The sequence below is a fragment of the Dendrobates tinctorius genome, unplaced genomic scaffold (genome assembly GCF_039654945.1).
Source record: "Dendrobates tinctorius isolate UK_male_01 unplaced genomic scaffold, ASM3965494v1 ptg000022l, whole genome shotgun sequence".
NCBI lineage: Eukaryota > Metazoa > Chordata > Amphibia > Anura > Dendrobatidae > Dendrobates > Dendrobates tinctorius.
Genome location: NW_027361690.1, coordinates 81,908,919 through 81,935,498, shown reverse-complemented (window position 1 = coordinate 81,935,498; position 26,580 = coordinate 81,908,919). Strand labels below are relative to the sequence as shown.

At 41.4% G+C, this 26,580-nt stretch overlaps 1 protein-coding gene across 3 annotated transcripts in view; it reads left to right on the top strand.

Moving 5' to 3' along the window:
• Positions 1–26,580, top strand: part of ADAMTS17 (ADAM metallopeptidase with thrombospondin type 1 motif 17) — a 428,881-nt gene that overhangs the window by 311,905 nt on the left and 90,396 nt on the right. For 2 of the 3 annotated variants that reach the window (XM_073568807.1, XM_073568809.1), the window contains exons 16-18: positions 3,945–4,019; positions 8,698–8,778; positions 13,900–14,057. In XM_073568807.1, the coding sequence (XP_073424908.1) occupies positions 3,945–4,019; positions 8,698–8,778; positions 13,900–14,057 (314 nt within the window). The remainder of the gene's footprint in view (positions 1–3,944; positions 4,020–8,697; positions 8,779–13,899; positions 14,058–26,580) is intronic. The other variant, XM_073568808.1, reaches the window with a different exon arrangement.

The window sequence follows — 26,580 nt, the reverse complement described above, 5'->3', positions numbered from 1 at the left end:
GTGCTCCTAGTAGGAGAAGTGGCGGCGGTGCTCCTAGTAGGAGAAGTGGTGGCGGTGCTCCTAGGAGGCAAGGTGGTGGTGCTCCTATGATGAGGAGTGGTGGCGGTGCTCCTAGGAGAAGTGGTGGCGGTGCTCCTATGATGAGGAGTGGTGGAGGTGCTCCTATGATGAGGAGTGGTGGCGGTGCTCCTTGAATGCTGAGTGGTGGCGGTGCTCCTAGATGGAGAAGAGGTGGCGGTGGTCCAAGCAGGTTCTGTGGTGGCGGTGCGCCACGATGTTGCTCTGGTGGCAGTGGTGGTGCTCCAGACAGGAGCAGCGCTTGCCGTAGTGGTGGCGGGGGTGGAGTGTCCAGCAGAACTCGGCATTGGTGTGGTGTACTGGTGTCCGGCTTGGCTAGGAATGCAGGTGGCCGTGCAGTGTTATGCAGCAGAAGTTGGTAGTGAGGTGTAGCGAGTCAGTGGTGGCACAGGTGGGAATGACACCACTGACTGCTGCACGTACCAATTCTGCTGCATAGCCTGCAAGTAAGCAGTGTTGCAGGCCTGCAACACACTCAGCTGTTGCTCAGGACTAAGGTGTTCCGCCATGCCCCGTTCAGTTTTACTAAACAAAATGGTGCGCTGGTCTGTTGAGGTCGGCCGCCAGACGGTCAAGGCGCTGGTCGACAGAGTGGAAGCGGTGTTCCATGTGGATAAAACCGCGTTCCATGAGTGAAAAACCGCTTTTCACTCTGTCTGACAGCGACTTGAGGCTGGCATGAAAGGCCTCGCTCAAGTGAATGAACTCGGGCATGACAGGCCTGTCTGAGGCCCTCTGCCACTGGCGGGTAGTGCCCGTATAACCAGTGGCAGAGACCTGGTACAGGGGAACACCTGGTTGACCAGCTTCCTGGTCACCAGCTGTCTGTGTTGCTGACCTGCAAGATGCTTCCTGGCTGTTGGATGGCTGGGATGGGTCCGAGGTCGACCGATGAAGGTGCTCCAGGGACAGGTTGCAGGGTGCTGCTCCAGGTGCTGTGGAAAGAAAGGAAAAACATTACTATCATGCATTTACAAGAATCATCAGCTGTGGAATAGAAAAGCACATATTAATTTAAAAAAAAAAAATTATAATACTTACGCTCTGGTGGTAAGGACCGGTCTCAGGAAAGCCAACTCGCAATGATAGCGGTACTTTCTTCTGGGCCTTGCCGCTGAACCACTGCGAACCTGTCCCTCATCACGAACATCAGTGTTGAAGCGGTCCTTCATCGAGCGCCAACGTATGCGGACTTTGTTCACTGTTGGAAAAACAAAGAAAAAATGTTATACAAGCACTGATGGCAACATCATTACAGCACACAAACCGAAGTGAACTTTGCAAACAGTCAATGCGGCATCACAAAATAATTCTAAACACAAAGCAGTCACTGTTGATCCAGAGAGCACTGGTGTGTTTGATGCAAGAATATATATACCAGTACCTTCAGGAGCAAGAATGACACCAGAATCAATACAGCAGTCTCATACACAAAGCAGTCACTGTTGATCCAGAGAGCACTGGTGTGTTTGATGCAAGAATATATCTTGCAACAAACACACCAGTACCTTCAGGAGCAAGAATGACACCAGAAACAATACAGCAGTCCAATACACAAAGCAGTCACTGTTGATCCAGAGGACACTGGTGTTTTTGATGCAAGAATATATCTTGCAACAAACACGCCAGTACCTTCAAGAGCAAGAGTGAAAACAATCAATACAGCAGTCCAATACACAAAGCAGTCACTGTTGATCCAGAGAGCACTGCTGTGTTTGAGGCAAGAATATATCTTGCAACAAACACCAGTACCTTCAAGAGCAAGAGTGAAAACAGAATCAATACAGCAGTCCAATACACAAAGCAGTCACTGTTGATCCAGAGAGCACTGGTGTGTTTGATGCAAGAATATATCTTGCAACAAACACACCAGTACCTTCAAGAGCAAGAATGACACCAGAAACAATCCAGCAGTCCAATACACTAAGCAGTCACTGTTGATCCAGAGAGCACTGGTGTGTTTGATTCAAGAATATATCTTGCAACAAGCACACCAGTACCTTCAAGAGCAAGAGTGAAAACAGAATCAATCCAGCAGTCCAATACACAAAGCAGTCACTGTTGATCCAGAGAGCAATGGTGTGTTTGATGCAAGAAAATAATTTGCAACAAACACACCAGTACCTTCAAGAGCATGAGTGAAAACAGAATCAATACAGCAGTCCAATACACAAAGCAGTCACTGTTGATCCAGAGTGCACTGTTGTGTTTGAAGCAAGAATATATCTTGCAACAAACACAACAGTACCATCAGGACCAAGAGTCAATGCGGCATCACAGAGTAGGTTTATACTTACTGAACGCCTTTTTGGAAGTTGGAGAGGCGCTGTCCCAGCCATCCATCATCACTGCGGCCACCTCATTCCAGAGCTGCCGGGTCACCACATTGTCCTTGTACTGCTGGTCATGGCTGTCCCACAACGAAATACGCTCCTGTTGATCAAGCGCTCATTATCTATATAGATGTCTTCGTCATCCCGTTGTGGAACCTAGAAAAAAAAAAATTATTATCTTTGAAATTTTGGAGAATGGAAAAATAGAAAAAAACAGAAAAGAAGGAAGATAGGACAGAAAAAAAAAAAATTACAGAAAAAAGGACATTGAAAGACTATATACTTACATAACGTCTCCTCGCCTGGACTTGGCTACGCTGCTCCCGCTCTTCGGCCTCTCTTGCCGTGTCCGATGTCTGTAAAGAAAACAAATTATTACACATTTCTAGAGGCAGCTATACTTACCAAAGGTAGCAAGATCCTCACCTCACGATCTGCTTGGGCCAGTTAGTGCCGGGATGGAGAATACTCCGATCCAGAAGACATGCTGCAATTAAAATAAACCAAAAACATTAGTACATAAATTTTACAGGACAGGCACACATTATATGTTGAAGAATACTCACTTTTTGGATGCTGAAGTTTGAATCCAAGGCTCTTGTCTGGGCTTCTCTGCAAGGCTGTCTGTAGCTGGCCTTCTCTTCAAGGCTGTCTGTAGAGTAAGTGGTGTGGCCCTGCAGACACCTACTTTTGTGTAGACTGCTCCCAAGCAATGTTGCTTGTTTAGGGGGAGGTTTAAACAAATGTCTAGACATTGTTTAATGAAGTCACGTGCGCGCACAAAGCGCTGACGTGCACACATCCAAGCGCACTTCAGCGACCCCATAGACTGTAATGCTATTTTTTTGCGCATACCGTGCACGCACAATTTTTTTAAGAGGTTGGGCGGAGCAAAAAAATGCAACATGTAGGGTACACTGATGAGCGCGTGCAATCGCTATACACTGCGCACACCATTTTAAAGATAGGGGACCATTGCGCGTGCGACCGATAGCACACGATGCGCTGCGCGATAAAACGCTAGTGTGAAACCAGCCTAAGCTACGCTGGTCTTGAGGTGTCAGGGCCTTTGTGTGCTAGTATTAGTACTATGACTGGCTACATTTTGACCTCAATGAAAGAAACGCTTACCACAACTGAGAAGGTACAGAAAGTGGGAACACACAGCCTCAACCTTACCGATAGATGTAAGGACAGAACACATTCACCTATTGCTATCATGAATGTGCAGTTTTGCTGAATGTAACTTACATGTTATGGCTGTCCCACTGGATCAGGTTATATTCTTTGTATTGCTCATACTGTCACCAAAGTAGCTTCCATGATTCTCTGTGTCACTACTCCATAATGCCTACTATACCAAGCTACAATTCAAGGTTTATATTTGATTTGTAATTCCTGTAGGTTTAGACTTTCAGCTGTTGTCTTAGAACGTTTCACTGGATAACATTCCCCAATTTATCAACCAGTCAAAAACTTTTCTGGCTTAAAAGTGCTGACCAGATCAACGTGTGACCTATTTGTGTTCCTTAGTCAACAGTAGTCATTGTAAGAAGGTTTCCACATGTGTCATGACAAAGCCAAAGACAGTCCCCAAGTGTTTCACATGTAAGAACGGTGTAGTTATTGTGTGGTGCTTCTGCTTGGGGTTTCTTTGGAATTTGTCATTTTTTCCCCAAAAACTACAAAGTAGCAATGATGCCGACCACTTCCTCACAACCTATTAACCCCTTCATTCTCACAAGCAATATTTCTCGTTGCTACAAGTTAATATACTGGACAAATCCTACACTCTTCGGTTATATTTACCGACTTCAGTTACGTAAGGCAACATGTCACAAGTAATAAGTCATGACAAGAGAAGAGCGTTGCCATAATAACAGTATTAGATATTGTAGAAACAATTATCTCTCAATTGCATAGGAAATACAATCAGATATTTAGCAAATCCATGGTATGGGCTCTGGACAATTGCCAATACAATGGTAATACCCCATGCAGAGGAATATCTCAGAAGACTCTGCAGATTTTCTGAAGTGTTGCTATGAACGTGCCTTACACCGTGTAATATGAATGTTAATATTTCATAATTTGTCATCTGGATGCAAGCACATTGCTAACAAGGACCCTAGAATTATAGCCGGGGTCACATATGTTAAAAATCTCAGCCTATAATTAAAAGAAAAGGTTATTGAGAGGTGGATAGTAGATGCTTGTTGGTAATGAAGGGGTTAAGGGGTTTTCTTTTCCAATTAGTTGTTCAAGTAAATAATTTTTAATCAAAGTGTTCCTTCAAGGAATTCACATTTTTTGCTTCAAGAGGTGTAAGGCTGTAATATGGTCTATATAGCATGCTATGAGCCCATGCTCCGTGTGAATTCTTTTCTTTTTTACAGGGGCACTCTGTAACTTGGTGTGCCATTTTTCATCATGGGCTTCATGTTGAAAAAAAAAAATCTCAAAGGTATTCTCCTCTGGAAGCATGGAGGCACCATATGGTGGCACTTAGGGGTCCATAAGGCAAACTCTGTGCGCCACCGTACAAGGTCTTTCTTTGTTCACGGCTTGGCTGTGTGCAAATTTTTACAGGTTCTAAGTGAAAGGATCTGACGTCATGGTATCAAATCATAATTCTAATGGCAAAAAGCTGCCGTAATGTAGAAACCACACTGTAACAATCACCACAGTTGCGTATAATTTCCCGTCTTAGCTTTTCTCACATGTGTCCTGTTCAAGACAAAATACTCATTCTCGTCATCCTTGTCAAATTGAAGAAACACTTTGATAAATGTGTCTTTTTCTGTATGTGGGCGAGGGCATAAAGACAAGCTGCTTGCGAGGTTTTGTGATGTACGTGCTTGCCTGGCCTATCATATTCTTCCTGGTAACAGTGACCGCAAGGCTTGTGTCAAAATATTGTTGTAATGTCATTCTGGGCATAAACCAAGATCTGACCCCTCCATGATATCCTCTAAAGTCCTTTCTTAGCAAACTTTACACATAAGGGACCAAAGCCCTGAATCATCATCTCTCAAGATGATAGATGAAGTGTCGGACTGTCTGGCATGAGAACAACGTAATCATCTCCTTGCCAAACCCAACATCTAGAGTGTTTACAGTGTCACAGCTCACACGCATGTTTGGTAAGCCTTTGTGATGTCATGTATTTGTTCTACCAGAGTACAAAACTATTACAAAAGTCATTTTATGCTGATCTTGGGATTTGCTCAGACTGTCATTGCCTTCCATGTGTACAAAAATTATTGGTGATCTGTTGAATTTTGCATGAATCTGTGATGGTGACCTGTGCTGGTTTTTAGGAATAGATTTGTTAGTTTTACATTCTGCACATTTGTATCCATATAAATACTATCTGGTACTATATATATTATGTTACCTGTGTTCTTCATACTGGCCACACACAGTTCCCATCAATAGACCAATCAGAAGATGAAGCTTTTTGTAGCATCGAGACCATATTCGCTACTACTGATGAGGACAGATTGCAGTTCTCAAATTCATCATAAGCCTTACCCATGTCCAAGGGCACCTGATCACTCAGTAAAGATCAATGGTTTCTGATTAGCTGTCCTCCATCAGATCCTGGCACAAAGTGAAATAAAAACAACTACCGTACTTAAAATGTGCTAGTGTTGGCAAAACCTGAGCAAAATGTGAAGCATGCCATCAGTATATACAGAACTCAGGGAAGCAAGCAGAAATCTGACAAATTGGCCAACTTAGGGTGTGTACACACGCTGCGGATTGCAGTGCGGATTTGGCCGCGTGGATTTTGTAAAATCCGCAGGTAAATCTGCAGGTCAAAAGACCTGCGGATTAGCCTGCGGTTTTGCCCTGCGGTTTTTCATCTCCACAATGGAGGAGATGGCAAACCGCAGCGGAATCCGCAGAAAGAATTGACATGTCAATTCTTTCTGCGGTTTTGAAACCGCAGCAAATCCGTGCGGAAAATTCCGCAGCGTCTGCACAGCGGGTTTTTTTTTCCATAGGATATTATGCTACTGTACACCGCAACAAAAACTGCTGCGGATCCACAGCAGAATCCGCAGCGTGTGCACACAGCCTTACGGTAACTCCTAACCATCTATACTGAGACAATTGGAATACTTCGAGTGGCCAGTACGTCTTTTATTTTTTAGACAATTCATGCCAAACTATGTTCATTTTCTACCCTCTTTAGATAGTCTCTTAGGGTATATTCACACCTTGCGTTTTTGCTGTATACAATCCGCATCTTTTTGTCATGTGTTTTCCATGCATTTTTCCTGCATTCATTTTAATAGCTGAGAAGTTCATCAAAAACCCTGAAAAAATTGACATGCTTGGCAAAAACGCAGCAGGGCTCAAAATACGCATGAATCCCCCACCCACCACCCTCATCGTGTGCACGAGATTTCAGAAATCTCATTGATTATGGGAGTACTGTAAAAGTCTGTGTATGTTACGTATCAAATACGCTGCATAAGAATGCAGCAAAAACGCTACATGTGAATATACTCTTACACTATCATGCCTAAACAGTATGTCCACCTTTCAGCATAATTTTAGGTTTGACTTATAGATACAATTGGCATAAAATGCTGATGAATTTTGTTTATACATTGCATTACTTATCTTTTATGTATCATGAGTTACAACTTTTATTATGATCCCAGGCTGCAGCGTTTCAAGAGTAAAACATACCTGACTGAGATCATGCAGCCAGTGCCTTACACATGTTGGCTGTGGATCGGGAAGTATGTCTTGGCTGTAAGGTTCTCTTTAAAGTATCACTCCAGTGTTTTTTTTATTTCAGTGCTGGTGTGGTGCCACTAAGGTTCCTGATCCTAGTTTTATGCTTTCTAGCTGCCGTCTTCAGCTCTTCCCTATGCCACTCTGGTCCTGCACCGCCATCTTGTGATTGCAGCTCTGGACTGACCTGAAGTCAGAGGTAACTGTCGCAAGATCTCAATGTACGTCTATGAGAGCCTTGTTTTGGCCTCGTTCTGGCTCTAATAGATTTACATTGATTTGTGACTTCCAGATCGCCCAGCAAGTCACAAACTGCTGGAGACCAACCAGAGCGAAGCTGGGAACAGATGAAGAGATGAGACTTAGGGCTCGCATTCATCTGTGTAAATAAAATTGCTCCAATGTTGTTCCTGAAAAGTAGGACGAGTGTCATGCGAATGTCATGTAGGTACAATGCGATTTTTATCAAGTACCTCCCATATGGAATGCGGTTTTAACCTCAGCCATTACATACTCTTTCATTTAAAGCTAGTTTTCTAAGTAATATGATCTTATATACAGATATAGATAGAATAAACAGGATAGATGTCCTGTAAATATTTAATGTCACAAACCCCCTACATATAATAAACTAGCACCCTTTAATGCCTTTCATGTGGCACTAAAGGGTGTTTAGTCTTATTAAACCTGTTAAATAATTTTTGAAAAATGGCATAGGATCCCCCTTATTTTTAATAATCAGCTGAGGGAAAGCAGACAGCTGGGGACTGGTGTTATTACTCTGGGAAGAGGCCACTATCCATGGATCTTCCCAGCCTATTAATAACTGTTCCCAGCTGTCTGCATAACCTTTACTGGTTATTAAGAAGGGTGACCCAAAAAAATAATGTTGAGTCCCCCCTATTTTTAATAACCAGCAAAGGCTGTGCAGACAGCTGTGAGCTGTTATTAATAGGCTAACCCCTGAGTATGATGACAGTGGATATTACACAGCTGACATCAACCCTAAGACGATTACCCCAATTGTCAACGCATCTGATGGATGTAGCATTTCTGGGGCGGCTGAGGGCTGGTGTTATTAGTCTGGGAGGGGGCCAATATCCCAAGCCCCTTTCCAGCCTATTAATATCATCCCGCATCTGTCTGCTTAGCCTTTGTTGGTTATTAAAAATAGAATGTAACTTCACGTCATTTTATGGGGGTTCCTCCTTTCTAATAACCAGTAAAGGCTAAGTAGACAGCCGTGAGCTGATATCAATAGCCTGGGATGCTCCACTGAAAAATGAAAAAACGCTGGAGTGGTGCTTTATTTAGTAAATTAATTTACTAAAGTCTTTTGTAGATTATACCTGTATGTGAACTATAAAATTATCAGCAATGGTGAGCCTACACTTTAGGCATGTTATATCTTGTTGCAACCATTATGCATGCACCTTGTATCACTTAGTGTATAGTTATTGTTTCTTATTTTAGGTGTTCCTGTATCCCCATCAGTTTGCTCATTTCTTGTGCTCACTGTATTTATTCCTTCCAGGTTATATCGAAGCCGCTATCATCCCTGCAGGAGCCAGGAGGATTCGAGTTGTAGAAGATAAGCCAGCACATAGTTTTTTGGGTAAACAAGCTGATTTCTGTTTATCTACAACAGAAGCAGATTTGATATTCCTACATTGGTATCCATATCCACAGTACAATCTTATAATGCAGAGTGTGGTAGCAAACCCCCCAAAGAAAAAAAAACCAAAAAACTAGAAGAGGCTTTGTGGTCAGATATTGGGATTTGTTTTGGAGGAGTAGAAGTCTGAATGAATGGTTCTAGAAGTGTACTGCTGTATCACATAATGCTGGGGTCGATTGATGGGGCACAGACTGATTTATATTTCATCTATCGTTCTGATTTCTGGAGGTCAGGCAGCAGGATCTCACATCAGACACTCAGATCTCTTTCTTGGGGAGCTCTTCTTTTGCAGTGTATTAAGTGATGTTATAGCAAAATTAAGCTCTTGAAGTGAAAATTTCTTTATATTTGCACTTGGTACTCCTATGATATAACACATGAGGTTTAGAAAGAATGTTTTAATGGAATCATTGTGCCACTAGTAGAACTGTAGATAACCGAAAAAATGAACTTATTTCCTCCGTGGAGTCACAGAGGTGGTGGTTGGAGCAATTTCAGTAATCGCTCACAACACCGATCAATATACTGTGCACGCTCCGGCACTATGATTGACAACCTGCTCTGCATAGATGCGCTGTCAGTCAAAGTACCAAGGCGTGCTTATAGCCGCCACTCACAGTACAGAACTGTAGCCGCTCCGTGCACGCCCCTATGACTGAAAGCCGGCAGCTCCTGGGAGTAAATACCGTAAGTTAATTTTCTCCTGGTAGCCACATTTTAAGTAAGGTGGCCGGGCAGCATTATTATTAATGCTATTTACCTGCAGAATAATCCTATACCATACATCTGCAGGTAAATAGTATTTTCCAATGTGACGGTTTCCTTTTAAAATAACAAAATAAGCATTACCTCTGAAAGCCTCTGCTACTCAAACTCCTGATCTCAGATGCCCCTAGACGTCTGTATTGGCGGGTGCTGCGATAACTGGCCTCAGTGATTATCTATTGTAAGAATTGTATGTTGGAAAAAATTAAAAAATGGCAATGTCTAGTTAATGCTTTATCCCCTTATTGATCTAGAGTGTACATGTACATTATACGTTGGGTGTATGGATTGGACATAGGGAGCAGTTCCTGCACCATACACAGTGGATGCCAGCTGTGTTACACAGCCAGTATCGGCCTTGTACAGCAGCAGCCACCAGAGCCTCCTCTGATCACTGCTGAGTGTTGCACTATTTCAGGTGCCCATCAGCTTCACTGCGGCACAATCGCAGGGTGCCAGTGGGTTGCCATGGTAGCCAATTGCCTGCTGAAGGGGCTGCCATTATGGCGAGTAGAGAACATAATTTTCCCTAACTACTACAATGCTGAGGTATTCCAGTATATACAGGGCCATTTATATGGATACACCTAAATAAAATGGGAATGGTTGGTGATATCAACTTCCTGTTTGTAGCATATTAGCATATGGGAGGGGGAAAACTTTTCAAGATGGGTGGTAACCATGGCGGCCATTTTGAAGTCAGCCATTTTGGATCCAACTTTATAAGTGGCCCACCCTGGTGTATCCATATAAATGGCCCACCCTGTAGAATAGGCAATTAAATGATCACAGGTTCAATGCCTCCAAGGTGAGTAAAAGATAAAGTAAAATATATATATATATATATATATATATATATATATATATATATATATATATATATATATATATATATATATATTACACAGTACAGACCAAAAGTTTGGACACACCTCATTCAAAGAGTTTTCATTATTTTCATGACTATGAAAATTGTAGATTCACTCTGAAGGCATCAAAACTATGCATTAACACATGTGGAATTATATAATTAACAAAAAAGTGTGAAACAACTGAAAATATGTCTTATATTCTAGGTTCTTCAAAGTAGCCACCTTTTGCTTTGATTACTGCTTTGCACACTCTTGGCATTCTCTTGATGAGCTTCAAGAGGTAGTCACTGGAAATGGTCTTCCAACAGTCTTGAAGGAGTTCCCAGAGATGCTTAGCACTTGTTGGCCCTTTTGCCTTCATTCTGCGGTCCAGCTCACCCCAAACCATCTCGACTGGGTTCAGGTCTGGTGACTATGGAGGCCAGGTCATCGGGCGTAGCACCCCATCACTCTCCTTCTTGGTCAAATAGCCCTTACACAGCCTGGAGGTGTGTTTGGGGTCATTGTCCTGTTGAAAAATAAATGATGGTCCAACTAAACGCAAACCAGATGGAATAGCATGCCGCTGCAAGATGCTGTGGTAGCCATGCTGGTTCAGTATGCCTTCAATTTTAAATAAATCTCCAACCGTGTCACCAGCAAAGCACCCCCACACCATCACACCTCCTCCTCCATGCTTCACGGTGGGAACCAGGCATGTAGAGTCCATCCGTTCACCTTTTCTGCGTCGCACAAAGACACGGTGGTTGGAACCAAAGATCTCAAATTTGGACTCCTCAGACCAAAGCACAGATTTCCACTGGTCTAATGTCCGTTCCTTGTGTTCTTTAGCCCAAACAAGTCTCTTCTGCTTGTTGCCTGTCCTTAGCAGTGGTTTCCTAGCAGCTATTTTACCATGAAGGCCTGCTGCACAAAGTCTCCTCTTAACAGTTGTTGTAGAGATGTGTCTGTTGCTGGAACTCTGTCTGGCATTTACCTGGTCTCTAATCTGAGCTGCTGTTAACCTGCGATTTCTGAGGCTGGTGACTCGGATGAACTTATCCTCCGCAGCAGAGGTGACTCTTGGTCTTCCTTTCCTGGGGCGGTCCTCATGTGAGCCAGTTTCTTTGTATCGCTTGATGGTTTTTGCCACTGCACTTGGGAACACTTTCCTAATTTTTCGGACTGACCTTTATTTCTTAAAGTAATGATGGCCACTCGTTTTTCTTTACTTAGCTGCTTTTTTCTTGCCATAATACAAATTCTAACAGTCTACTCAGTAGGACTATCACCTGTGTATCCACCAGACTTCTGCACAACACAACTGATGGTCCCAACCTCATTTATATGGCAAGAAATCCCACTTATTAAACCTGACAGAGCACACCTGTGAAGTGAAAACCATTTCCGTTGACAACCTCTTGAAGCTCATCAAGAGAATGCCAACAGTGTGCAAAGCAGTAATCAAAGCAAAAGGTGGCTACTTTGAAGAACCTAGAATATAAGATATATTTTCAGTTGTTTCACACGTTTTTGTTAATTATATAATTCCACATGTGTTAATTCATAGTTTTGATGCCTTCAGAGTGAATCTACAATTTTCATAGTCATGAAAATAAAGAAAACTCTTAGAATGAGAAGGTGTGTCCAAACTTTTGGTCTGTACGGTATATATATAAATATATATACATTTGAATTGCTCCTTTTCCCAATTTAAAAATAAAGCAATGAAAAAGACCTATTTGATTTTGCCATACCTAGAAAAGTCTGACTTATCAAGATCTGCAATGATTAAATCCTTACAGTAAATGTGGTAATGAAATGGTCAGAATGCTGGAATTGCTTAAAAGTATCCCACTCCCCCCCAAAAAAAAAAAAATTGACATAGCATAATAAGCAATCAAAATATTGCATGTACCACAAAGTAACACTAATGATAACATCAACTCTTCTCTCAAGAAACAGCCCTCACACAGTTCCAGCGACAGAAAATTGTAAACATTACAATTTCAGAAGTTTTCACCACTTAAATAATAAAAAATAAATCAAAACTTACTGGAATTGTACTGACTTGTAAATGCACAGGAGGGAAGACGATGAAACAAAATAAGCATGACTTACCTGTGGAAGTCTCTGCAGCTTCAGCTGCTCTTCTCTGCTGCTCCTTGGAGATCTTTGTTGACAGGGCTGCGATTGTAATATACCATCTACGAAAAAGGACCGCTGCGGCCAATGATTGGCTGCAGTGGCTAAATCTTTTGGGACGTCATCGCTTTATCTTTTCACCAAATTCCTCTGTTAAGCGGCAGAGAGGAGCAGCTAGAGAGGCCGGGGTCTCCACAGGTAATCTTCCTGATTTTGTTATTTTAAACCATTGACTGCCACTGAGACACCCAGCACTGGTAAGAACAGAGGAGATACAGCTCTGGAGAAGTGCTGCATACTTTTCACTGTTATTCCCCTGAACAGCAGTGCCGTGGTCAACTGCAATATAGAGTACAGCCGAGAGCCCCATTCGAGTGCACCTCTGTGCTGGGGAAATCTAGCAGTGGGCACAGCACTACACCAGCGCTATGTGTCACCTTCATTGTATCCGTCAGGGATGAACCCCCACTGATCATAATGTTATGGAATCTCCTAGCAATACGTTGTCCATTTATGAGATGGGAAAACCCTTTTAAGCGTTTGCTGCATACTATTAAATAGTATAATCAATTATGAAACTTTATATAGAAATCTTCTAAACTTCAGCTGGTGGAGGCATCTATACAGGTGATTGGGCTCTCTATGTCCAGTTTTACTGCTATAAATCTATACTAAAACATATATAATTTTTAGGTCCAGCGCATAATGTTGGCCATAATGTCTACATGGTGTGTAACAGACATCAATTTTAGAGCAGGCTTCAATGAATATTTTAAAGGTGATCTTAGGTTTTTGATGGAGGTAGAATGCATTCCTCATCATAACATCACATCCCACGCAGAAATGTGTGCGGGCACCAGCAGTGGGGTCTTCATAGACTCCGCTGTCTGCAAAAGCCAAGGAAAATACAATGTTTGCTAACGAACAAGTTAGGGATATAGAAAGTAATTTGATGCTTGCAGCAATTTCAGCTCTTGGAGGCTGAGCAGAAGCACATGGGCCATAGGTAGCAGAAAAGAAGAGAACTTGGCAGAAAAAGTGATGGAAAAACTGCAAAATGAGTAAAGAGAATGTAGGAATTTGAGAGACCGTTCTGGGGAACAGATAGAGGGGGTAATATAGAAATAAGCGCATGTGCAAAGAAGCCGGGGCGTGCAAGGAGCCCATAGTGCGATTGTCACTTTATGTGATGGAAAATATTTTCCCTGGATAAAGGAAATGTAAAATGTACCTGGCTCTGACATTTTATCCTGCAAGTGTATCATTCCTTATATTACCTTGTGCTTAACTCTTTCAGCGCTGAAAGACTCTATTAAGAAGTCCATTAACAGCGACTGGAAAATTGAGCTTCCTGGTGAGTTTCAAATCGCAGGGACCACCATCCGTTATGTACGCCGAGGACTATGGGAGAAGATGTCTGCCAAAGGACCTACTAAAACCCCTTTGCATCTAATGGTAATATATCAATATTTTAATATTTTGCCATTTATTTATGCAATTTTAGGCATTCATTGGAGGATTTTATGCCTATTTTGTGCTCTGGGATGAAGAACATGATACATTTCTCTCTGTGCCATAGAAATGCTTTTTTAGTAGTGCTGATTTGGCCATTAGCAGTTGAATGATCTCTTCTATTAGGCCTATGACCATTGATTTTCTACCATGAGTAGTGCAGCACTAGATTGTAATTTTAGGTCTACATTTTAGATAATTGGGTATTCAATGTGTAACCACATTTATTGGCTAGTTACATTATGTTTAATTCAGGTCAGTGATTTCCTTCAGGGAACCTAAAAGATTGTATGGAAAACAAATAATAACTAGTTGAGGATCAGCATAGTCATTCATTTGCAAAGTGCTCTCCTAATATTTCAGCTCAGAAAGGGAATTTGCTGAAGAAAAGGGATTTTATCAAGAGTTATACGTTACTTTTTGGTGTAAAAAAAAGTAAATGAAAATGCCTAATATTTGCAGCTTCCTCCCCAATTATTTCATTTTGAGCTTTTCTCACCACTTTACAAAAGTGCCTGGAGCAGTGGGTGAGTGGTTAGATGGAGCAGAGGGGCCTCCAGGCCCCAACATATCTAATATAATTTACTCCAGGATTCGGCATAAATTATAGAGCAAATCTACATCTGCTCAGTCAATAAACACCACTTTAAAATGACTTGTATTCCTCCCAGCAGCCACCAGCTTTCAGTCTTACAGGTGTGTCGGTGCAGCTACAGCTGAAGCATTGCAGAGCGACCTGTCATTCAAAGTACTGGGGTGTGGTTACAGCCACCATTCACAGTATAGTGAGCAATGCCTGTAGCCACACCGGGACCCCTGTATGACTGAAAGTTGGCGGCTTCCAGGAGGAAGAAAGTTCATTTTCTCCCTAGTGGCGCCACCCTTTCAGTTTATCCCTGCATCTGCAGGTTAATAGCATTATCTGATACGACAGGTTTACTTTCAAGCTGTCTGGATTCACAATGTAGCAACACAAAATATAAAATAAAGCCATCCACAATCCTTTTTGTTAAAAACAAATGTCTCATTGCCAGCATCTCTTCACTGGTCTTCAAATGTTCCAAAATTTAACCAATATCCAAGAAGTATCATTTCTCCTTGTGAAGAATGACATGCTAAGCATGTCGAGGTGAGGAGACTTAAAGCCGCAATGCTCCTCTGGGAAATATGCCAATTATGCAAATTGTCTCTTCAGAGAGGAAGAGGACTAGAACTCTAGTGCCACCTATTGGCAGTAGCAATCCTAAAAGTCAATGTCGACCCTTTAACAAGCCTTGTTACATGACTTAGGATAAAAGCCAAGCCAGAATCTCAATTTGCAGACACTGTGTTTCGGGGTACTGCCCCTCGTCAGTGCAAAGTGTGAGATCTGGTTTGGCTGTGTGAGAGGCGTCTGACCGATATCCAAGAAGTATCACTTCTCCTTGCAGAGAATGACATGCTAAGGCTACTTTCACACTTGCGTTTTTTTGCTGCCCGTTTTTTGCGCACACAAATGCATGAAAAAAACGCATCATGCGTTTGTGTGCGTTTTTTTGCGGGTTTTGGTGCGTTTTTTTTTTAAAAAAACACATGCGTTTTTTGCGCATACGTGCGCATTACAATGCGCACGTATGCGCACCCATAGACTATAATGGGTGTTTTGCTGTAAAAAAAAAAAAAACGCATTGCGTGCGCATGCGTTTTTTGGGGGCAAGTCGGACTCACAAAAAATGCAACAGGATGCATTTTGTGCGCCTGAGCACACACTACAAAAAAATGCATGCGCATACAAATGCGTACAAACGCATGTGTATGTGCACCCATGTTAAAGTATGGGGGGAAAAACGCATGCGTTTTTTTGCGCTGCAAAAAAACAGCGCAAAAAATGCAAGTGTGAAACCAGCCTAAGCATGTCGAGGTGAGGAGACGCATAAGCCGCAATGCTCCTTTGGGAAATATGCTAATTATGCAAATTATCTCTTCAGAGAGGAAGAGGACTAGAACTCTAGTGCCACCTATTGGAAGTAGCAATCCTAAAAGTCATTGTTGACCCTTTATCGTTAAAGGGTCAACACTGACTTTTAGGATTGCTACTTCCAATAGGTGGCACTAGAGTTCTAGTCCTCTTCCTCTCTGAAGAGACAATTTGGATAATTAAAATTTAACCAGAAACTCACCACCTCAGGATTAGAGATGAGCGAATTTGTTCGGATTTTGGCTTCGAGTCTGATTTTGACATATTCGGACCATATTCGTACACTATTCGTGCTAAATGTATGTCTTATGATCGGTTCCTAACATATTCGGTAATTTCTACTCCCATTGACTCTAATGAGATTCGGCTGTGTTCGACAAATATTGCAAAAACATAATTCGATTCCGATCATATTTGGAACCGAATCCGAATAAATTCGCTCATCTCTACTCCGGATCAAACTCTTGAGTACACAGAAAAATGGTGTATCCCAACTCGGGTGGCTTTCTGCACCATCACCTTTTCAAAAATCGTACACTTCCAAACCGGTTTTATTCTGATGCTGTCCGAAGGCTGCACAAGGATTACAGTCATGGTACATGACCCTGGGTTTCGCCTCACTTTGGGCATGTACCACAAACAAGCAGAAAGTAAGGCGCAACCCAGGTTCAGGCAGGAATCAGCGGGCAACCAGATTGTATATCTGTAAAGCAATTGATATTTTTTAGTATTGGGAATAAGTGCAATAAAAAATCATTTCTTGAATATTTTAACCCTGTGGTGGATGGCCACTCTGTGTGTGTACTCTTAGGACAGCACCAGAGTAACACCCGTTAGGAGGTGTATGAATGAATATCTATAGAGAACAAACCTGACCAGCAACTCCTAAGTGTGAATAGGTACTAGCTGCATTATATAGAAAAAGAAAACACAGCAGCATTCTATATGAGTCAAGACATATGCAAACACTGAAGATATTGAATCTAAACTATGTTATTACTCAGTAAAATGTACTTACAAACATGAAGGTTCTTACCGCATAAATTGGCCAATTCATGTATGCCCATCAACCACGACAAGGTGACCACCGTGTGATGAGTCCTATTCTACCGTGCATACCTCTTTTGAGCTATCAGACTACAGTTAAGTGGACAATCGTCTTTCTCAGGCTATGATCCTGCAATTCAGATCCTACAGTTTGATCTGGAGGTGCTGAGTGAACAGTTGAATTGTTGAACATTTCAAGCTTAGTGTAGAGACACTGAGATTCAGCTTGGACCAGTGGCATGACCAGGCTTTGTGGCTCAATCTTTAGGAGCGCAACGTTTCCCTGCAAAGCAGGAAGCCTGGACCTGAGAGTTGTGCGCTCCAGAAGAAAACATGAAACAACTCCTTTACCCAAAATCAGATATTTTGCTTACTGCAGTCATTCATGTTGTCCACATATGAGTAGCCTGGTTATAATGTGCGTGAGGGTTCGCTCACACGAGCGTATAACATGGTCGTGGGCTATCCGATAACACCCAAGGAAATCATTGCAGTCAGAACTTTTCCTGTTGGTCCTGTGTTTAACTAGGCAACTATCCCAGTATAGACAAAGCTTTTTGCTGCTTTAAACTAGTGCATCAAAAAATCATTTCCATGAACAGGCAAACTTTCAGAGTGGGAGTTGACATCCAACAGCACCTCACCTAGGAAACGGGCGGCCTGAAAAACATAATCAAAAAGAGGACTGAAAGGGGAGGCTGTGAATAGAAAGCGGTCTAAACAATGTAGGGGAAGACACAGCACTTTGCTAATAGCTGGAGATTTTGTTAGCAGCATCAGAAAACAATTACAGAACCACAACAGCACAAAGTTGATCCAAAACTGCCCGGTTACGGAGTTACATTGACAATGGAAATGCAGCATTGTGAACAGATTGCAGACTCCTTTTTCTGCAGTAACAACACCCAACAATAAATATGGTCTTTGGTTTCCGAAATTTCCTAAATTGAATTAAGTTATGTTCTGGATTTATGAAAAAAAGGATTTGAAGAGATTGTAACCACAGAAAGTAAATTATTTAGTTTATAATTCATGTTTTCTGTTAAAATTTTGTTTCATTTTATTTTTACTTTTTTTCATATTACTATTATTGTAAGCAGTCACAATAGGCTGATACTTCCTGTTCTGTAGAGATCACTTCTAAGCAGCCATCTCATTATCATCACAGGCAGGATTATACTGAAAAGGATCACCTCTTTTATAAAGCAGGAGGCAGAGAGCACAGGATCCAACTGTGAACACAGCTTACTTCCTCTCCCACCCTACACTTCCAAATATCACAGAGCATACCCTCACATTAAAGTTTATCGGTTCTTTTCCCACTGAGTTTCCTTGTGTCCACGTGGCTAATGTAAAACGTATCTTAGCAACTGATCAAGCGACATGACCTTCCCCATAACCATATAAAGGAAAAAGAATGACAATTTATGTATTTAATATTGTGTAATATATATACATACAGTGAAGGAAATAATGAATTCATCCCTTGATGATTTTGTAAGCTTGACAAAGACATGAACAGTTTATAATATTAAGGGTAGGTTAATATTAACATTGAGAGATAGAATATCAAAAATAAAATCCAGAAAATCACATTGTGTAAGTTAAATAAATGTATTTGCATTTTGCAGTGAGTGGCAAAACCATTGTTGGCAAGCACAGCAGTCGGATGTTTTTTGTAGTTGCTGATGAGGTTTGCACACATGTCAGGAAGAATTTTGGTCCACTCCTCTTTGCAGATCATCTCTAAATCATTAAGATTTTGAAACTGTCGCTTGGCAACTTGGAGCTTCAACTCCCTCCATAAGTTTTCTATGGGATTAAGGTCTGGAGACTGGCTAGACCACTCCATGACCTTAATGTGCTTCTTTTTGAGCCACTCGTGTGTTGCCTTGGCTGTATGTTTTGGGTCATTGTCTTGCTGGAAGACCCAGTCAGGACCCATTTTTAAAGTCCTGGAAGAGGGAAGGAGGTTGTCACTCAGGATTTTACAGTATATGGCTCCATCCATTCTCCCATTGATGCGGTGGAGTAGTCCTGTGCCGTTAGAAACACCCCTAAAACATGTTTCCACCTCCATGCTTGACAGAGGGACGTTGTTCTTGCCAAAGAGCTCATTTTTTGTCTCATCTGACCACAGTACCTTCTCTCAATCACTCACAGAATCATCTAGGTGTTCATTGGAAAGCTTCAGATGGGCCTGCATATGTACCTTCTTGAGCAGGGGGACCTTGCAGGCACTGCAGGATTTTAAACCTTTACAGCGTAATGTGTTAGCAATGGTTTTCTTGGTGACTGTGGTCCCACCTGCCTTGAGATCATTAACAAGTTCCTCCTGTTTAGTTTTAGGCTGATCTCTCACTTTCCTCATGATCAACGATACCCCACGAGGTGAGATTTTGCATGATGCCCCAGATCGATGTCGATTCACAGTCATTTTGTATTCCTTCCATTTTCTTACTATTGCACCAACAGTTGTCTACTTCTCACCCAGCGCCTTACGTAAGATTTTGTAGCACATTCTAGCTTTGTGCAGGTCTATGATCTTGTCCCTGATGTTTTTATAAAGCTCTTTGGTCTTACCCATGTTGTAGAGGTTAGTCTGACTGATTAATTGAGTCTGCCTTTTGTAAAGGTGACTATGTAAGAAAGCTGCCTTTAATACAGGTAACGAGTTGATTAGGAGCGTCTAACTGGTCTGTAGGAGCCAGAACTCTTAATGGTTGGTAGGTGGATCAAATACTTATTTCTTACTTCAAAATGCTAATAAATTTATACAATTTGATTTTCTGGATTTTCTTTTTGATATTCTATCTCTCAATATTAAAAGTAACTTACCATTAAAATTATAGACTGTTCATGTCTTTGTCAGTGGGCAGTACAAAATCAGCAAGGGATCAAATAATTATTTCCTTCACTGTATATATACAGTGGCATGTAAAAGTTTGGGCAGCACTTGTTAAAATTGCTGTTATTGTGAACAGTTAAGCAAGTTGAAGATACATCATCTCTAAAAGGTCTAAAGCTAAATACACATTTCCTTTATATTTTAGTAAAAAAAAAATATACCTATGTATTTTCATCTTTTGCAGTTTAAAAATTACAAAAGGGAAAATGAGCCAGTGCAAAAGTTTGGGCACCCTGCATGGTTAGTACAAAGTAGCACCCCCTTTTAAAAGTATTACAGCTTGTAAACGCTTTTTGTAGCCAGGCAAGAGTCTTTCATTTGTTGTTTCAGGGGTTTTCATCCATTCTTCTTTGGAAAATTCTTCCAGTTTTGTGAGATTCCTGGGTCGTCTTGCATGCACTGCTGTTTTGAGGTCTAGCCACAGATTTTCAATGATGTTCAGATGAGGGGACTGTGAGGGCCATTGTAAAACCTTCAGCTTGCGCCTTTTGTGGTAGTCTATTGTGGATTTTGACGTGTGTTTAGGATCCTTACCCATTTATAGAAGCCATCCTCTTTTCATCTTCAGCTTTTTTACAGATGGTGTTATGTTTGCATCAAGAATTTATTGAAATTTAATTAGATCCATTTTTCTCTACCTGTGAAATATTACTTGTGCCAATGGCTGCAACACCAGAATAAGTAATTGAAAACATTTTTGGCACTCAACTTTTGTGATATGTGAAGGATTTTATTTGCAGTCACAAGTATTAGACGTTTCGGCTATGACAATAAGCCTTCATCAGTACACTGCAAACTTGACTAAATATATACATGCAAACAAATCAGACACTACTTGTAGTACAGAAATACAAGAAAAATTTTTTTTAAATCAATAGTAATCCAAAGAAAGAAACTAAAATCAGTGCACAAGTGATTAGGGAGGACGGATTGAAGGTATTGGAGGGAGGGATTTATAAAAAAAAAAAAAAGAGGCAAAGGAAAAAGAAAAAAATGCAGACCTACCAGGACTGCTCATGTTCAAAGAATCATTGAATATCTAGGATAAGATAAGAATGTGCGAGTATAAGTTGCCGTTGTAGTCATAAGTGAAAGAACGTATTTAAGATCAATCTGGGCTAGGTCTATATAACTCACTTGAATGAAGCACCACATAAGAAAAGTATGGGCCAAAATGTTCACAAAAGATCTGGAGATCTAAATACAAATAATGTGTCATTAGGCATGGGAACCTATTTAATGAATGTCATCTGGGTTCCATAAATGCTAAACTGACCTGGGCACAAAATTAGAAGGATGGACATCATTATAATATCCTCAGTATACGTGTATTTTAAAGTGGAATCCCTTGAAAGGTCTAATGCAGGAAAAAAAAAGAAAAAAAAACACGTTAAGTATTGATTTATGATCTGCTAGAAAGAGCATGATGGTGAGACTTGCCAATCTCACACATGGGATTAATATATTTATATCAGCTATTGGAAGGTGACAGCTTTGGTAGTGTGTGGATAGCGGTCTGTAAGGTAAAAGTAACACAGGGGTTAATACCGCTGTAACATGTATAAGTGTGTGAATGAGCCAGCTTACCGTTGGTGGGTGGGGGCCCTGGGTGGCCTGGAGGAACGTGGTATCCACCGCTAGTGCTGCAGGTGTTAGTGGCCAGCGTTGCTGTGGTCTAAAAAGACAGTGGGCGGGACTATCACCCAGATTGATAGGACAGCGTCACAGGAAGTGACGCTGGAGCATGCGTCATCTTCCTGTGAGTCTGTGTAACCTGGCAACCCATGGGAGGGGTTGTCTGTCTGTGACGTCAGGCAGGGGCGGCGCTTAGTAGCGTCATCATCCTATGAGCCTGTGTAATGGAGCTGCACATGGGAGGCATTGTTTATGTCTGACGTCTAATGGGGGCGGTGTCAAAAAGTGTCTGTTTTGTCAACGTTGTATATTCTTGTATATATCTTATAACACCTGAGACGCTGCCCTGCGTCAAAGTAGAAGTGCCCATGTTATTGCTAATCATATGCCATCCTATAAATGAAGTATATACTCATAAAAAAGGGGGGGTTTCAGAAAAATTATAAAAAAGAAAATATGAAAAAATATAAGGAATTATTAATAGACAAAAATATTCGAAAAAATATATCAGAACAGAGGGAGGCGGGAAGGGAGAGTCCGAGGGGAAAAAAGGAGACCAGGAGTGACATTTGCGTGATGATCAATATAAACGGCTCTGTGAAGATAAGACAATATATTAGAATCATATTGTATAGATCACATGTTTAATGACAAATACAGTATCCCATCATAAACATAGCCCTAATCCAATTGTATACGTTCAAGTCCAGTAAACAAACACGCAGCGGATACCACAAACTATATAGAGAAACCGTCAACCTAAATACATTCCCCCTTAAATATGGAGAGCAAATTATAAAAATGATAATAGGTCATATTCCCTATTGAGGCCCTTTGGTGTTAGTCTTTGTAACTCGTGTATCCAAAAGGCCTCTCTCTGTTTGAGTAGTTGGACACGATTACCACCTCTCCGAGGGGAAGGGACATGTTCAGTGACTAAAAATTTTAATTGTGGGATAGTATGTCCAGCTGTAATAAAATGTTGCGGTAATGGAAATAATGTATTGCCGCATCTAATTGTGGACTTATGCTTACTGATTGCGGTCCCTTATCGGTTGAGTAGTTTCACCGATATAAAGGAGACCGCATGGGCATTTAATCTGGTATACCACATGCGAAGTATCACATGTGGTAAAGTCTTTGATCTTGTATCGTTTGCCTGAGCGTGGGTGATAGAAGTGATCACCCTTCAATACATTACCACACTGATTACAATGTAAGCATGGATGGGTGCCCGTTTTGGGGGTTGAAAGAAATCTTCTTTGTGCGGACGATCTTGCACCCGAGCCAATGTCGGCCTTGATCAGAGTGTCCCTAATATTCTTGGGACACTTGTAACAGGGTAAGAAATTTTGGCGGAATTTGGTGGAATTACTGACATTGGTACTCGCGAAGAATTATTTTCTCTTCGAAGACACATTTTATTTGCAGACGAGGGGGACCGCGATGGGGTCCAACGTCGCGCCCCCTTACGCAAATACGTTCATGGCGACCTTTGAGGACGACATAGTGTACCCTAACCCGCTATTTAAGACCCATTGTTTAGTCTGGAAAAGATTTATAGATGATATTTTTTGCATATGGACGGGTCCACTACATACCTTGGAGGAATTTCATAAACACACTGAATACAGCCTGATCAGGTTTATCTTTCACCATCACCAGTGATCTATGCGAAGTGAGTTTCCTTGATACAAAGGTTATCAAGAACGGGGAGGGTCATTTAAGTACTGACCTTTTTATCAAAAGCACAGACAGAAATAGCTTCTTACACTATAAGAGTCTACATACTCTCTCTACTCAAAGATCCATACCCTCTTCACAATTTAAGAGGGTAGAACGGATAGTCTCTGATTCGACTATCCGTAAAACCAGAGTCAATGAGATATACAATAAATTTAAGGATAGAGGCTATCCCACTGATTTATTGGACAGTGCATTACATCCTCCTACCTCCACACGCAATTCAGTGAAAGGACAAATTCCTTTTGTCCACACATTCCACCCTTATGCACATATCTTACATCGATCCATAAGGAAACACTGGGGACTTTTGAGGGAGGCACATCCAGAGGTCACTGAATTCCGCCAAAATTTCTTACCCTGTTACAAGCGTCCCAAGAATATTAGGGACACTCTGATCAAGGCCGACATTGGCTCGGGTGCAAGATCGTCCACACAAAGATTTCTTTCAACCCCCAAAACGGGCACCCATCCATGCTTACATTGTAATCAGTGTGGTAATGTATTGAAGGGTGATCACTTCTATCACCCACGCTCAGGCAAACGATACAAGATCAAAGACTTTACCACCTGTGATACTTCGCATGTGGTATACCAGATTAAATGCCCATGCGGGCTCCTTTATATCGGTGAAACTACTCAACCGATAAGGGACCGCAATCAGTAAGCATAAGTCCACAATTAGATGCTTCAATACATTATTGCCATTACCGCAACATTTTATTACAGCTGGACATACTATCCCACAATTAAAATTTTTAGTCATTGAACATGTCCCTTCCCCCCGGAGAGGTGGTAATCGTGTCCGACTACTCAAACAGAGAGAGGCCTTTTGGATACACGAGTTAAGCCCCCGTTACACACGACGATATCGCTAGCAATATCGCTGTAAAGTCACCGATTTTGTGACGTTGCAGCGATATTGCTAGCGATATCGCTGCATGTGATACTTACCTCCGACCGGCTCCCCCGCTGGTTATCGCTGGTCGCGCGAGAAGCTCCTGGACCATCATCACTCAAATGTCACTCCTGGTCTCCTTTTTACCCCTCGGACTCTCCCTTCCCGCCTCCCTCTGTTCTGATATATTTTTTCGAATATTTTTGTCTATTAATAATTCCTTATATTTTTTCAATTTTTCTTTTTTATAATTTTTCTGAAACCCCCCCTTTTTTATGAGTATATATTTCATTTATAGGATGGCATCTGATTCGCAATAATATGGGCACTTCTACTTTGACGCAGGGCAGCGTCTCAGGTGTTATAAGATATATACAAGAATATACAACGTTGACAAAACATAGACACTTTTTGACACCGCCCCCATTAGACGTCAGACATAAACAATGCCTCCCATGTGCAGCTCCATTACACAGGCTCATAGGGTGATGACGCTACTAAGCGCTGCCCCTGCCTGACGTCACAGACAGACAACCCCTCCCATGGGTTGCCAGGTTACACAGACTCAGTAAGATGACGCATGCTCTAGCGTCACTTCCTGTGACGCTGTCCTATCAATCTGGGTGATAGTCCCGCCCACTGTCTATTTAGACCACAGCAACGCTGGCCACTAACACCTGCGGCACTAGCGGTGGATACTGCGTTCCTCCAGGCCACACAGGGCCACCACCCACCAACGGTAAGCTGGCTCATTCACACACTTATACATGTTACAGCGGTATTAACCCCCGGGTTACTTTTACCTTACAGACCGCTATCCACACACTACCAAAGCTGTCACCTTCCAATAGCTGATATAAATATATTAATCCCATGTGTGAGATTGATAAGTCTCAACATCATGCTCTTTCTGGCAGATCATAAATCAATGCTTATGGTGGTTTTTTCCTCCATTAGACCTTTCAATGGATTCTACTTTATAATGCACATATACTGAGGATATTATACTGATGTCCATCCTTCTAATTTTTGACCAGGTCAGTTTAGCATTTATGGAACCCAGATGACATTCATTAAATCGGTTCCCATGCCTAATGACACATTATTTGTATTTAGATCTCCAGATCTTTAGTGGACATTTTGGCCCATATTTTTCTTATGTGGTGCTTCATTCAAATGAGTTATATAGACCTAGCCCAGATTGATCTTAAATACATTCTTTCACTTATGACTACAACGGCAACTTATACTCGCACACTCTTATCTTATCCTAGATATTCAATGATTCTTTGAACATGAGCAGTCCTGGTAGGTCTGCATTTTTTTTCTTTCCTTTGCCTCTTTTTTTTTTTTTTTTTTTTAAATCCCTCCCTCCAATACCTTCAGTCCGTCCTCCCTAATTACTTGTGCACTGATTTTAGTTTCTTTCTTTGGATTACTATTGATTTAAAAAAAAAAATTTCTTGTATTTCTGTACTACAAGTAGTGTCTGATTTGTTTGCATGTATATATTTTGTCAAATTTGCAGTGTACTGATGAAGGCTTATTGTCATAGCCGAAACGTTTAATACTTGTGACTGCAAATAAAATCCTTCACATATCGCAAAAGCTGAGTGCCAAAAATGTTTTCAATTACTTATTCTGGTGTGGGAACCTTCTTTTGGTGCACCTACTCAGTAGTTCCACGATATATTTAAAATGGCTGCAACACAACCCCAAAGCATGATTGATTCACCCCCATACTTAATGGTTCTTGAGATGTTCTTTTTTTGAAATTCTGTGCCCTTTTTTCTTCATACATATGTTTGATCATTGTGGACAGAGTTCTGTTTTGCTCTCATCGTTCCACAGGACTTGTTTCCAAAATGCATCAGGTTTAGAAGTTATTTTGCATACTTCTAATCCTGAATTTTATGGTGAGGACACAGGTTTTCGTGTGAAGACTCAGCCATGAAGGCCATATGTGGGCAGGTGTCTCTAAACAGAAGAACAATGTACCACAACTTCAGACTCTGCTAAATTTTTCTGAAGGTATTTTGCAGTCAAGCAGGGATTCTGATTTGCCTCTCTAGCAATTCTACGAGCACCTTTCGCTGAAGTTTTGCTTGGTCTTCTAGACTTTATCTTGACCTCGACTGTTTCTGTTAACTGACATTTCTTAATTACATTCCGAACAGAGGAAAGGACGACTTGAAAACTCTGTGCTATCTTCTTATATCCTTCTCCTGCTTCATGGAACTCCACTATTTTCATTTTCAGAGTGCTACACAGCTACTTA